At 46.4% G+C, this 13,171-nt stretch overlaps 1 protein-coding gene and 1 long non-coding RNA gene across 4 annotated transcripts in view; one reads left to right on the forward strand and one right to left on the reverse strand.

Moving 5' to 3' along the window:
* Positions 1–1,178: 1,178 nt before the first annotated feature.
* Positions 1,179–6,257, reverse strand: LOC123585695. Of its 3 annotated transcripts, none has more exons than XR_006706374.1 (3): positions 6,022–6,257; positions 4,914–5,008; positions 1,179–1,336 (listed from the first exon to the last, which is right to left on the reverse strand). It is a non-coding gene; the product is annotated as an uncharacterized LOC123585695 (long non-coding RNA). The 3 variants fall into 3 exon arrangements; XR_006706373.1 differs by lacking the exon at positions 1,179–1,336 and adding an exon at positions 4,318–4,541; XR_006706375.1 differs by lacking the exons at positions 1,179–1,336; positions 6,022–6,257 and adding exons at positions 4,318–4,541; positions 5,275–5,418.
* A 2,789-nt stretch (positions 6,258–9,046) lies between these two features.
* The window catches only part of NIPAL2 (NIPA like domain containing 2), an 83,369-nt gene continuing 79,244 nt past the window's right edge, over positions 9,047–13,171 (forward strand). Inside the window, exons 1-3 of the mRNA XM_045455835.1 lie at positions 9,047–9,112; positions 10,150–10,230; positions 10,413–10,809. Of these exons, the coding sequence (XP_045311791.1) occupies positions 9,047–9,112; positions 10,150–10,230; positions 10,413–10,809 (544 nt within the window). The remainder of the gene's footprint in view (positions 9,113–10,149; positions 10,231–10,412; positions 10,810–13,171) is intronic.

Raw genomic sequence — 13,171 nt, forward strand, 5'->3', positions numbered from 1 at the left:
CCAATACACCGGCGACACTCATACTAATGGCTCCAGTTCATGGATATTTACTATGTGTAGGCACTGTCCTAAGGGCTTGATGCTTACATATTTAATCCTCACAATTCCCTTCAGGACTGTGGTTCTTGTCATTGTTATTATTATTATACAAATGAGGAAACTGAGTCCCAGAAATTGAAGGAACAGGTTCAAGATCATACAGCTACTAAATTGTGGCATTATTTGAATGTTAGTCCTCCTACATTTAGAGTTCTCTAAATATTCCATCTTTTGAAAATACCCATAAAAGATATTTTTTTAATGTATCTGGTAGGGGGTGCGTGGGTGGCTCAGTCGGTTAAGCATCTGACTTTGGCTCAGGGCATGATCTCATTGTTCTCCAGTTCGAACCCCGCTTGGGGCTCTGTGCTGGCAGCTCAGAGCCTGGAGCTTGCTTCCAACTCTGTGTCTCCCTCTCTCTGCTCCTCCCCACTCATGCGTACACGCTCTCTCTCTCTCTCTCTCCCTCTCTCTCAAAAATAAATAAGCATTAAAAAAAATGTGTTTGGTAGGTAAAAGCCAACTCTCTTTGATTAGGGACTAATATCTCAAGCCATTTTAGAGAGAGGAATGAGGACCTTCTAGAGCTACTCTCCCCTCCCTTAAGCAGCCAGAGGAGAAAAACACTGTCTGATGCAATTCAAAGAAGGTACAAATCCTCCTAAACTCATCCTTCAGAGTTGGAAACATTCTGCATGGTCATCAGTCCAAACCTCTCATTTCACAGATGAGCAAATGAGAGATAAAGGGACTTGCCTGAGGCCACACAACTGGTTTGTAGCAGAGCAGGACTGGAGCATGTGTAGTTTCTCACAGTGTTTGACTCTCTCCATAACCTACACAGCCTCCCGAGGTCTGAGGAGGTCTGGGGAAATTGGAGGGAGGAAGTGAGCTGCACGATTGGCTGACAGGAAGCAAAGCTAACACTGTCTCGTCGCACGCACAGTTTCTATGCCGTCCCCAAAGCAAATTGAGCACAGCACTGAGCAGGATCCTGCGGGAGAACCACTAGACCAGTCCATGCTTGCTTTAAAATCCACAGCACACCACTGCTGTGACAGGCAAACAGGACAAACCATAGAAAAACAGCATTAACTGTGCACGTGAAAACAGAGGCTTTTTCTTTAGTTGCTTTTTTTTTCTCTTTCTTTTAATCATGTGCAATTCCAGGCTTTTTCAGAGGGAGTGTGTGTCACTGGGTAGAGCAGCAGTGATTCTTGACCGGCTGGACAGGTTTAGGAAGTTGTGTTGGGGAGAAGACGCCTCCATGAGACGCAGATGACTCTCCGTGCTGATCCTGGAAAATTTCACACACAGTGAAAAAATTTTAATTAGCAACCTGGACCTAAAGCTGTTCCTGGATGCTACTCTCCAGGCATCAAGCTGTTCGATGGCTCAGGAGCCCACCAAACCGGGACTTGCTGTCTGTCCCTGCACACACTGACACTTTTCACTTTTCTCCGGGGCGTTCTCCCTTCCTGCCGTCTCTCTCCTTCCTGACACTTATTTTGGACGCACTCTTCCCTCAGGCCCTGCTCAAAGGTCAGAAATGTCCTGAAGCTTTTCCAGACCACTTTCAGCTGCTAATCACTCCTTTTCAGCAGTCTTAAGACGAAGGTCCCACTGCACTTAGCACCTAGTTAACGAGTTCATAGTTGGTTTGCATTTACCTGTCTCTTTACGTGTATGTTCTGTCTCCTGAACTGTAATTAAGCCACTCAAAGCAAGGGAAAGATCTAGTTCCCCCATGAATCCTAGATTTCTTCCTGGCACAGAGCTATGAGAGCAGCAGGCATTCAATAAACCTCGGCTACTGCTGATGACAGTATGATGATAATGTCGATGCAGGAGAAGGAAAAGGAGAGGCGGAGAAAGATAGAAAGTAAATCCTGTTCAAGTAAAACGGTCATAGAAAACCTACAGGACAAATTGGATTACTACAGAAACCAAGCTCCAGGCCAAAGAAAAGTGGTACAAATGATCAAATTTATGTCTGTGAGACTTGTGCCTGCCACATTTGTCACACCTGGTTCCACAGGCCATTTCATTGGTATTCAATGCAACACAGGATCATCTTATTTCCCTCCTTGAGGAGCTCACTGTCACAGTTAATTTTAAACGTCAACTTGACCGGGCCACAGGGCACACAGACGTTGGGTCAAACATTTTTCTAGGAATAACGTGAGGGTGTTGCTGGATGAGATTAGGATTTGTGTCAGTAGACTGGTAAACAGATTGCCCTCCCTGATGTGGGTGGGCCTCCTCCAATCAGTTGAAGGCCTCAATTAAAAAAAGAAAGATTAAGACAGAGCTCCTTCTGCCTGATTGATGAGCTGGAATCAGTCTTTTCCAGCCTTCATTATTGAACTGAAAATTTGACTCTTCTTGGGTCTCAAACCTTCTGTTTAGACTAGAACTGACACCATCAGCTCTCCTGGATCTCCAGCTTGCTCACTGCAGATCTTGGGACTTCTCAGTCTCCATAATCACATGAGATCTGTATCCATATCTCTATATTTATATCTGCATCTCCTATTGATTCTTTCTCTCTGGAGAACCTTCACTAATTCGCCAACCTAGCTGGCCTTCTTAACTGAGCAGCAGAAGTCCGGACTCCGCCACAGCACAGAAGATATAAACTGGAAGAAAAGGATAATACCAAGATATGGGTAACTACATCTTGACCTCGGGTTTGTGGCCATTTGTCTAGCCCTATATTTCCCACATCAAGGCGTCTTCATTTGGCAATTACATCTAAAATCTGTTGTGTTGTCACCTAAAACTAAGGTTCTTATCTTTCTCTTAATGTCTTCTCCAGTTCATGACAAGCCCCATCAGTGACAAACCTATTATATGGTAAGAGCTGAGAGGCAACTTTGCATGCCCCACCTCCATCTGCCCAATTTTTATTCCTTTGACAGAAAAAATCCTTTGGGTTAAGATGTCATGTTACCAGGAGAGTCCGTTTAGAATGCAAATAGCCATGGAAGAAGACCTATTAACGTTAGTATCTTGGCATGCACCCATTCCTAGATGCCACCTTGAGAGTGGAGACCAAAGGAATGAGACACAACACGGTACAGTTTCAGAGGAGGCAGAGGGAAAGATGTTGGGGGACCGGCTGGGGAGGACCAGCTTGGGTGGGACATAGCCTTGGGAAGTCCCACACAGTCAGATGTCAGTAAAGGCAAGAGAGACAGGATGCAGAAGGAGGACAGGGGCTAAGGAAAGAGGCCTGGAAAGAAATCAAGAGGTCAGAGTCCCAAAAGGGGGAGGGCACTAGACTAATATTTTGCCAGTTGGACACTTGTGTTAGGACTGGCTCTGGTACCGTTTCTCCAGGCCTGAGCCCAGATACTCTTATCAGCTCTCTCCTCCCTTGGCCTCTCTCACCTCCCTCGTGATCTCTCACTAAATCCTGCTGTTTTCAATTCCATGTCGCTTGGATCCTGCCTTCATGTCTGGTTCCCAGATACAATTCTGCTGCTGTCGGCCCTGAGGGTCACACCAGGACTGTGCTCCACCCTTCATCCTGGTTCCATCCTTGCGGGATATATCTCCCACTTTGAAAATCACCTCCCTCTCATGTGGGTGACCCCAACACTCCCTTCTCCCTGGGGCCACCTGTGGTTTCAAAGACATGCGCTAGTAAGTGAAACTCCTGACTCTCCCTTAACGGACTCCTAACCTGCTCCCTACCTAAGGTCCTTTTTAGGAATAGCTAACACTCATATAGTGAATTACAGTTTATGGAAATATTGCCATCAACTATAACCTGGCTGGCACCCCCAACACTGAAACCACCCAGGCAAAGACCACTCAGGCCTATTGGTCATTATTGCCAAAGCCAATGAATACCTTTCATTTATTGTCTTGCCCTTCTCTTTGCCACCTGTGGCATAATTCAACATACCTTCATTTTGTTACTCTCCCCTGCCCGTCTCCCTGGCATGACTGTATGCCTCTTCTTCACGGCACTGGCTGCAGCCTTTGTCCACTCAGCCTCCCTCTCCTCACCTTAGTAACTGCCCCCACCTCCCTGAAGAGAGTGAGTAACAATCCCTGTGGGCCAAGCATAAAACCAAATCTCTCTGCCCTCAGTAATTGAGCCAGAGATGGATCACACGTCCCAAATCAGGCCAGTTTTCCACCAGGACTTTCTAAATGAAGCTGGTTGGGGCACACCTTTAATGGATCTGTGTTGCTGTATAACAAATACTCTCAAAATCTCAGTGGCTTATAACAACCAATATTTATTTTCTCATCCATGAGTCTGTAGGCCCGATGTGGCCAGGATTGGCCTCAGGTGTGCTGCCCAGGCTTCATTCTCTCTGGACGAGCGGCTACTTAGGGCCTACTCTTCTCCGAAGAGAGCCCAGGAATACAGAGCAAGATGAAACACAGGATGCCTCGGATGGCCTTGACCCAGAACTGTCACATTGTCACTATCCACATTTCCAAAGCAGACCGTGTGGCCAAACCCAGCATCACTGAGAAGCTGCCTGTAAGTGGGAGGAATTGCAGTCACTTGGTAATTGGAGGGGAGGGAGGTGGGGAGGAGTGGGAGTGGATAATACAAATATCCCTGCATGGGAGTGGGGCACGAAGAACCGGGAACAGTAACCAACCTATCACACTCCCTTTACCTTTCTGAACCCAGCCTCTAAGGATGGACATTAGGAGTTGCTCTGGCCATGCCCCCACCATGTGGGGCTGGCCTGAAGATGAAGCCCGTGCCCAAAAATCAGTTCCTGGATCTAGTGGTCCGGCTCCATCCCTGCCGTCCCAGGTTTTAGTTATCAGTTACTGAACTTCCCTTTGGTTTGGGATTCTGTCACTCACTCGCCAAGAGGACTGCAAGTTTCTTCTCTTACCTCTCAAGTGGTCCTTGTTGGCCTTGTGTTCTGCACTCGGCTCTTCTCTCTCTAGAAAAGGAAGGAGTCAGCAAACTCTGGTTTGTGCCAGCCACCTGTTTTTTGTAAACAAAGCTTTATTGGAACACAGCCATGCACATTAATTTACATACTGCCTGTAGCTGTTTCTGCACTGCACCGGGAGAGTTGGATAGTTATGGTAAGAGACCATATGGTCCACAAAACCTATTTACTATTTGGCCCTTTATAGAAAAAGTTTGCCTGGTCCTACTCCAAAAGATGGAGGCCATGTGGTTTCCCTGGCCAGTCTCATCCACCTGCACACTGGTGACTCCCAAATCTCTCTGGCCCCAGACCTCACCCCTGCATCTTAGGATAATCGTGCACATCGTTTTCTGCTCAGATGCCCCACAAGCTCCTCAAATTCAAGGAGCCTTCAACTCCAGCTGAACTCACCCTCTCCCCCTAAACAGAATCCTCTTTCCTAGTCCCCAGTGTGGGCAAGTTGTGCTGCCTTAGCAGCCAGTAGCCCAAACTAGAACACATTGTAGACTCTCTCTTCTCTCTCCTCCCCCTACTTCCCATCTCCTCCCCCTCCTTCCCTTCTTCTCTCTCCCTCCCCTGCCCCATCAACAGGTTGTGCTGGTTTTGCTTGGAAACATTTCTGAAATCTCTCCACGGTCGTCATGTATCCTCACTTGAGTCATTGCACCCTCTTAACTTGTCTCTCTGTCTCTGGTGTTTTCCACCTAAACCATCCCTGCCCTTCAGGCAGGGAATCTTTTAAAGCACCAATCCTGACCTGTTGTAAACTTACTCAGTGGCTTCCATTAGGAGTCAAGTCCAACCTTGATAGCCCAGCACACGAAACCTAAATTTCCTGGCCCTGCTGGTCCTCCTGTCCCTATTCTAGGGTAGATTTCCTCTCACCCAAGACTAATGTGGAAATATGGACACTATGCTGTCTCTGGCCTCTGGCCTTGGTTTATGCCTATTCCTGCTGTCAGCCCTGCTCACCCCCACCCCTCTCCTGCACTGGCTAACTCATCCTTCAGGATCCAGAACACTCATCACCCCCTTCTAGATGACCCTCTCAGGTACCACTTACCTTCCCAAGCTGAGCTGCGAACAACTTTTTTCTTGTCTCCCAGCTCTCACCCTAAAGTTACCTGTTTACCTGTCTGCTCACGTCGCTGTCAGCCCCTGGGGCACAGAGCCCATGCTTTATTCATCCCTGTGCCTCTGGCTCCTGGCACCAAGTGTTTGGTGAACAGAGCTGACTGTAAGGTGTTTCTCGCTCATATTACCAAGTACTGAATGTTTACAACAGCCTTTGAAATATCATTCCCAACTTTATGAATTAGGAAACTGTCTTTCAGAGAATTTGCCCAAAGCCATGCCGCTGATAAGGAATAGAAGACTGAACTTACATCCAGGTCTACTGACCTTGAACTGTTGGGAAATTTTGACCACAAAACCTTGCTTTTTTTTTTTTTCTTTTTTTTTTTAATTTTTTTTTTTCAACGTTTATTTATTTTTGGGACAGAGAGAGACAGAGCATGAGCGGGGGAGGGGCAGAGAGAGAGAGGGAGACACAGAATCGGAAACAGGCTCCAGGCTCTGAGCCATCAGCCCAGAGCCCGACGCGGGGCTCGAACTCACGGACCGCGAGATCGTGACCTGGCTGAAGTCGGACGCTTAACCGACTGCGCCACCCAGGCGCTCCGCTTTTTTTTTTTTCTTGATTAATCCATTGTATTAGTTATAAAATATATCACAGTTATGAAAGTTATGTCACAAGACATAAATGTGTATCTTTTGTAGTAATAATAAAATAAAAACATAAATAAAAATAAAAATTTCTACAAAGAGCTCTGTTATCCTGGTGCACCTCTCCTACTATCAGTGTGCAGAAGTTTCTCTGAGGTATACACCTAAGAGTGAAATTCATATATGCACCTTCACCTTTACCAAATAATGCCAAATTTGCCCAATGTCAATAGCATCAGCAATGAAAAGGAGTTTCTGTTACTCCACATCCTTATCAATGTTCGGTATGTGCTGTGGTCTGAATGTTTATGTCCCCCCCCCCCCACCTCAAAACTCATGTGTTAAAATCCGAGCCTCCCCAAAGATTGATAGTAATTGTAGGTGAGGCCTTAGGAAGTGGAGCCTTTATAAATGGGATTAGCACCTTATAAAAGAGGCTCCAGAGAAATCTCTAGCCTGTTCTACCATGTGAGAACACGGCAAGAAGGTGCTGGCTATGAACCAAGAAGAGCGTCTTCCTGAATGTGACCATGCTGATGCCTTGATCTTAGACTTCCCATCCTCAAAGCTGTGAGCCAAGAATTTCTGTCGTTTGTAAGCTATCCAGTCAGTAGTATTTTGTTATAGCAGCCCCAATGAACTGAGACAATATAAATTAAAAAAATTTTTTTTGCTTTCCTGATTATCGGTGAGATGGAACCATTTTATATATTTATCAGTCACTTACTTTCCCTTATGAAAAATGCCTGTTTATGTGTTTGCCCATTTTTCCACTGGGTTATCTGGCATTTTCTTATTGACCCATGGGAGTTATTTATATATTCTGGATGTGAGCCCCTGTCAGTTATGTGTCGTGACAAATAATGTTCTCACTTTATGACTTATCTCTTTATATTTTATGGTCTTGATTTATGAAAGTTCTTAATTTTTATTGCAATTGCGTTTATCAATCTTAACCTCTGTGGTTTGTATTGTGTGTGTGTGTGTATTTGTTTGTTTAAGGAATTCTTCCCTCCCCCAAGGTCATCAATAGTAAAAGATAGCATTTACTGAGTACTCTCTATGTTTCAGTACTCATTATCCCCCCTTTTACAGATGATGAATGCAAAGCACAGAGAAGTCAAGCAACTCCACAGCAAAACAGCCGTGGAGTCAGGTTTTAGCTTCAAATGATGTGGCATCTGAATAGAATTCCTTGAGTTAACTGAGGAACAGACCTCCACCATTTCAGCACTAAAAATAGGCAGATGATTAAAGGCTTTTGGTGTCCTGTAAAGTGAACAGGACATCCCCTGAAGAAACCTCCTAAGAGGTAGAGGCCGTCACAAACCCCAGAGCAGCCTCCAGCAACTCCTACGCAGCCGGGACCAAAATAGCTCACACAGCATTCCTGCCGCCTCCTTGTGAACTGTGTGGAAAAGAACATTGGTCACGAATTCTTTGTTCCAACCACCCCCACACACCAGGACAGCCACAGCAACTTCAGGGGCATCTTGGAATCTGGAGAACAGCATGTTACCGGCTACACATCACACGGACCTAGTCCGTACCAAGTGCTGTCTTCCTCCACAATTAGAAGTTGTTTAAATAAATGCAAAGAAACAGAAAATGATTTTTTTTAACTAAAAAATAAGATGGGGGCGCCTGGGTGGCTCAGTCGGTTGAGCGTCTGACTTCAGCTCGGGTGGTGATCTCACAGTTTTTGAGTTCAAGCCCCGCATCGGGCTCTGTGCTGACATCTCAGAGCCTGGACGCTGCTTAGGATTCTGTGTCTCCCTCCCTCTCCCTCTCTCTCTGCCCCTTCCCTGCTCACACTCTGTCTCTCAACAATAAATAAATGTTAAAAAAAATTTTTTTTAAAAAGAAATAAAAAATAAAATGGGAGTGCATTGAGTGTAGCAGAGTATGGGGGTCAGATTATAAAGTCTCTCATATGCCAAGCTTAAGAAGTATGAATGTTATTGTGTCAATGGAGAGGTTTGGTAGCATTTTAAACAGCAAAGTAACACGATCCATTTATTATCTTGCTTATTAGAGACTGTATGACTAGTTACAATCTGGCTGATAGAATATATTAAGCAGTGGTTGTGCCAGGCTCTGCTGATAGTACCCTCCCACCCCATCCTGGTTTCTTCCTTGCTGACAGAGCTCGCCTCCCACTTTGGAGACTGGAAATGCTCAAGAATCACTTTCCCAGCCTCCCTTGCTGGTAGAACGTGGATGGGCATGTGACCCTAATCCTAGCTAATGGGACCTGAAGGGGAGTCTGCTGGGAGAGTTTGAAAAGGTTTTCCTCTTCAGTAAAGAGATGCATCAGAAGAAATGCCTTGACTTTTTTCTAAATGCGGTCATGTTTGCATGCGATGCCTGGAGCTGCCACTGCGCAAAGGGAAAAGCCTGATACATCAGGCATAGTAGAGCAGAAAGATGCAAGTGATGACATCACAGAGCCACATAGAACCACCTTCCCTCCAGAGATAACAGGTGTTTTTTCTCTAAGCCACTTGCATTGGGATATTCTGTGACTTGTACCCTAAAGCATCTCAACTGATGGAAGCATTAATAAATCGCCAACACAATGTGATATTACAGAAGATATTTAAAAAAACATTCTTCCTTCAGATATTAATTTGAAATAAATGAGCCTCTTAAAATTGCAAGTAGTTAGCTACCATATTAACTGTTCCTTGAACATTTTGGGTGCTCAAGCAAAAAACTGCAGAACTTGGTGATTACTTGTCTTCATACTTCTCTACCTAAAATGATTTTTTTTTTCTCATTTCCTTCTCTCACCCGTGCACTTCCCCTAACAAACACTGAAAATTTTCTCCCAGTTTTTCCACTAGGCAACTATTCTCTCTTCATGAAGGTCTCTCTCTAATGAAGTCATGGCAGTCAAAACACGTTATGTAAGAAGAACCTCAGCATTTTGTGAACAAAAGAATTGTAAGTTCCAGTGCTTCAGGCAACAATATAGAATCCTAAAAATCTCAAGATATCTTACAAATCCTTTGTAGTAACCCAGTAGAATTAAAAAAAATTTTTGTTTTTACGTTTTATTTATTTTTGAGACACACACAGAGAGAGAGAGCCTGAGCAGGGGTGGGGCAGAGAGAGGGAGACACAGAATCTGAAGCAGGCTCCAGGCTCTGAGCTGTCAGCACAGAGCTCCCATGTGGGGTTCGAACTCGCAGACCGCAGATCATGGCCTGAGCTGAAGTTGGGTGGTTAACCGACTGAGGACACCCAGGCGCCCCCAATTCTAACTTCTTATATCCAGTAGCTGGCAAAGTTTCAGCAACTCCTTCTGGTTCCATCGGAAGGAAAACCCATTTCTGAAAGAAACGTTGGGGTCCTCCAGCTACCGCAGATTCCTTCCTTCCTTGCAGGGATATTTACTGAGGACCTATCAATTGTTGGCATCGAGATGTAATCGATCCAACCTTTATTCTCGTGTTGCTTACAGTATTTCCGGGAACTCGTGACTTTCCCACATACAAACAACTTTGAAAAAGCAAGTGAGAAAAGTCATGGCTGGAGCTGCCAGGTACAGACGGGGCGAAGGGAGGAAGGTGGCTGGCCGCGCTGGGTTGGGTGCGTTTGTCTCCCATCCACTTCCGTGCGTTGCTGCCCGAGCGCTGGCCGGGGCTGGCAGCGAGACACCTCCCTCCCGGCCCTGCAGGTGCGGTCCCCCCGGCGCCCTCGGGGGATCCGCCCTGCGCGGTCTAGTGCGCCGCGAGCCGTCCCGGGAGGCCGCGGCCGGCCGGGCTCCCCGCGGGCACCTGGCGCGGGAAGACTGAGGCCGCGCGGGGCGGGAGCCACACCTGCCGCCGCGCGGGGGGCGGGAGCCAGGTGGCCCCGGCGCGCCCGCCGTCCCCGGCGCCGAGCAGGAAGTGGCTCCGGCGCGGCCGGGGCGCGGCCTCGGCAGGGCGCGCCCCCTCCGCGGCGCCTGGCGGAGCGGCGGGGCCGGGAGCGGCCGGAGCCCGAGCCCGAGCCCGAGCGCCGGGAGCGAGCCCCAATGGCCGCCGCCTCGGCTGCCGTGGACGAGCTGTCCCGGAACTTCACGTACGGGGCGCTGGGCGCCGGCAACGGCTCCCTGTCGGGTGCGTGGTACCGCAGGAACCAGGTAAGGGCCGGCCGGGCCCGTCGCCCGGTGGGGACACGGGCGGGGCCGCCCGCCTGCCGGCTCTCAAAGGACACCGGGCTGTGATGTTGCCAGCCGTTCACTTAACTGCCCCTGATTGGGGAGAGCGCGGGCGCCCCCACCTTCGTCCCCCGGGCGTCGGTCCCTGGGACGGGGACGCAAAGGTCCGCGGCTGTGACCTCCGCGGGGTCACTCCTGAGTCTCTCGGTCCCGAACACTCCCGCCCCTCCAGCCTGAATCCGCCTTCTCCCGGAAGGATTCTAGGAGTGTGGGGTGAATCTCGTTCCACCCATAATCCACCCCCCTCCCAGGATCATTTTACAGTTAAAAAAAAATAAATAGTAAGTGACACTCCATTCTCAGAAGCAGGGAGCTCATGAAGGGCAACCAAATGTCACCTCCGTGCAGATGCTCTGCGTGCGTGTGTGTCCCCAGACTCAGCACACAGCTTTTCCATTTCCGTGCGAAGAACACCGGTATTCTCGGGTTGCAGTTGCAAGACTCCCTCCTGTCTCACCGGAGTATTACTGGGAAAACATCGTCGGCCTAAACAAGGCCAGTTTATGCTGGAAACATACATTGAACGAGATCAAAAGGGATTGGAGCTTTCCCTTTCTTTCTGGCTTGGTTTAAGATCAGAAACACAGTTCTGGCGAGCCCATCCTCTAGCCGTGTTCATATTCTTTCAAGTGGGGGCCAGTGATCTTGATGTAGTGGATCCCAGGCTTCCACCTGTGATCATAAGTGTGTTTTGTCTTGTTCTTTAACAAATCCGTGGGCCTTCTTATTTTACAACAATGTAATCAAACTGGTTGTTACTCTTGGTCTAAATCATGTTTTCATCAATAATAATAGGCCTAGCATTCCTTTTATGCTCGAAAAGCATTTTGAATATACATTTCTAAAATGTTAAAATTTTGTTTTCAGAGATTTAACACAGATGATTACTTATATAAAGACAAAATAAGCATGTTCACCCTACTAGTTTTCAACAAAGAGGAGAGTTATTTGCTTTAAATCTGTTTTACCACAAAACATCCTAAAGTAGGAAAAATGAGGGGACTTTGAGCCTCTTTGTATGTAACCTATTGGACCTCTTCCTTCACAGGAGTTACAAAGAAAAGAATTGCTTTTTATGGGAAGCTCTTTGAGTCTGTTAAAGGATGCTTATGCTCCTATAGATTATAAGCATGTTACAATGTGCTTATGCTAGAAGCACTCCCAGTAAAAGTTTAAGAATGGACTGTTTTTCTTTTGGTAAAGAAATTAGAGGGTCAGTAGTTGTGACCTACAATGGCATCATCCAGAACAGGAAAAAAACATTGTTTTCACAGTGGAAACCCCTGTAATCAGTTTTCTTTGATGTTTCCTGGAATTCAATATTGTCTTGGCTCTCTAACATCAACCACGTTACCACGTGACATAAATGTGAGGCCTTAACTTTATGTTTGCAAGGTCTAACTTGCCATTGACGTATATATTTGTACAGGTTTCAAAGGGTGTATCTAGGATATGTTCGTTGAAATTACTCAGCTGACATCTAAACTATAGCTCGTTTGAGGTAAGATTGTATCAACTTTTCCCATTATTGTATAAATTTAGGCCATCTTTTAAGACTTACAGGACTGTGAAAATTGATTTTTTAAAATCCATTCAGCAAACATATTATTGAGTGCCTCCAGTGCTGGCCAGGTCAAGTAAAGATAAAATGGAGTCTTTTTTTTTTTTTTCTTTTCTTTCTTGACATAGTTGAATGTAGATGACTGGAAATGGGGGTGGTTCCAGAAAAACAAAGTGTGAGATACAAGTTTAAGACGCTTCCGCTCAGAATTAGCTTTGGTTGCTGGATAGTCAGGGTTTAATCAATTTTACCACAACTAAACTATTTGATGGCAGTGTCTGTTCGCCAACAGCTCAGTCTCTCTCTGTCTTTCCAAGTGATAACCATCAGACTGATAAATTAACCTTCCTCATAGAAAAAGACCAACACTTTCACATAACAGATGAATATTTAACAGTGGTCTCTTAGAATCAGTGTTGTCCAAGGCAAAAACGTGAGTGCTTCTAGAGGAGGAAATCTCAAAGCAGGTAGAAAGTAGTAGTTCAGTGGGGAAAATGTTTTGGGGAACCAGAGAAGTGAGGTCTTTGCCCCTTTTTTGGTCACTCAGGAGTCTACCTATGAAAGTACAGACGCAATAGAATTCTGTAAAGGTATTTTCTTCCTGTTCGGCCCACAAGTTTTCAGTATAAAAGGTAATATTTCTAAGATGGTTATTGAGCCCCTGCTTTGTACAAAACACCCTAGTCTTCAGATCCAGACCCTTCCTTCTAGGAGTGTTGCTAG

The sequence above is a fragment of the Leopardus geoffroyi genome, chromosome C3 (genome assembly GCF_018350155.1).
Source record: "Leopardus geoffroyi isolate Oge1 chromosome C3, O.geoffroyi_Oge1_pat1.0, whole genome shotgun sequence".
NCBI lineage: Eukaryota > Metazoa > Chordata > Mammalia > Carnivora > Felidae > Leopardus > Leopardus geoffroyi.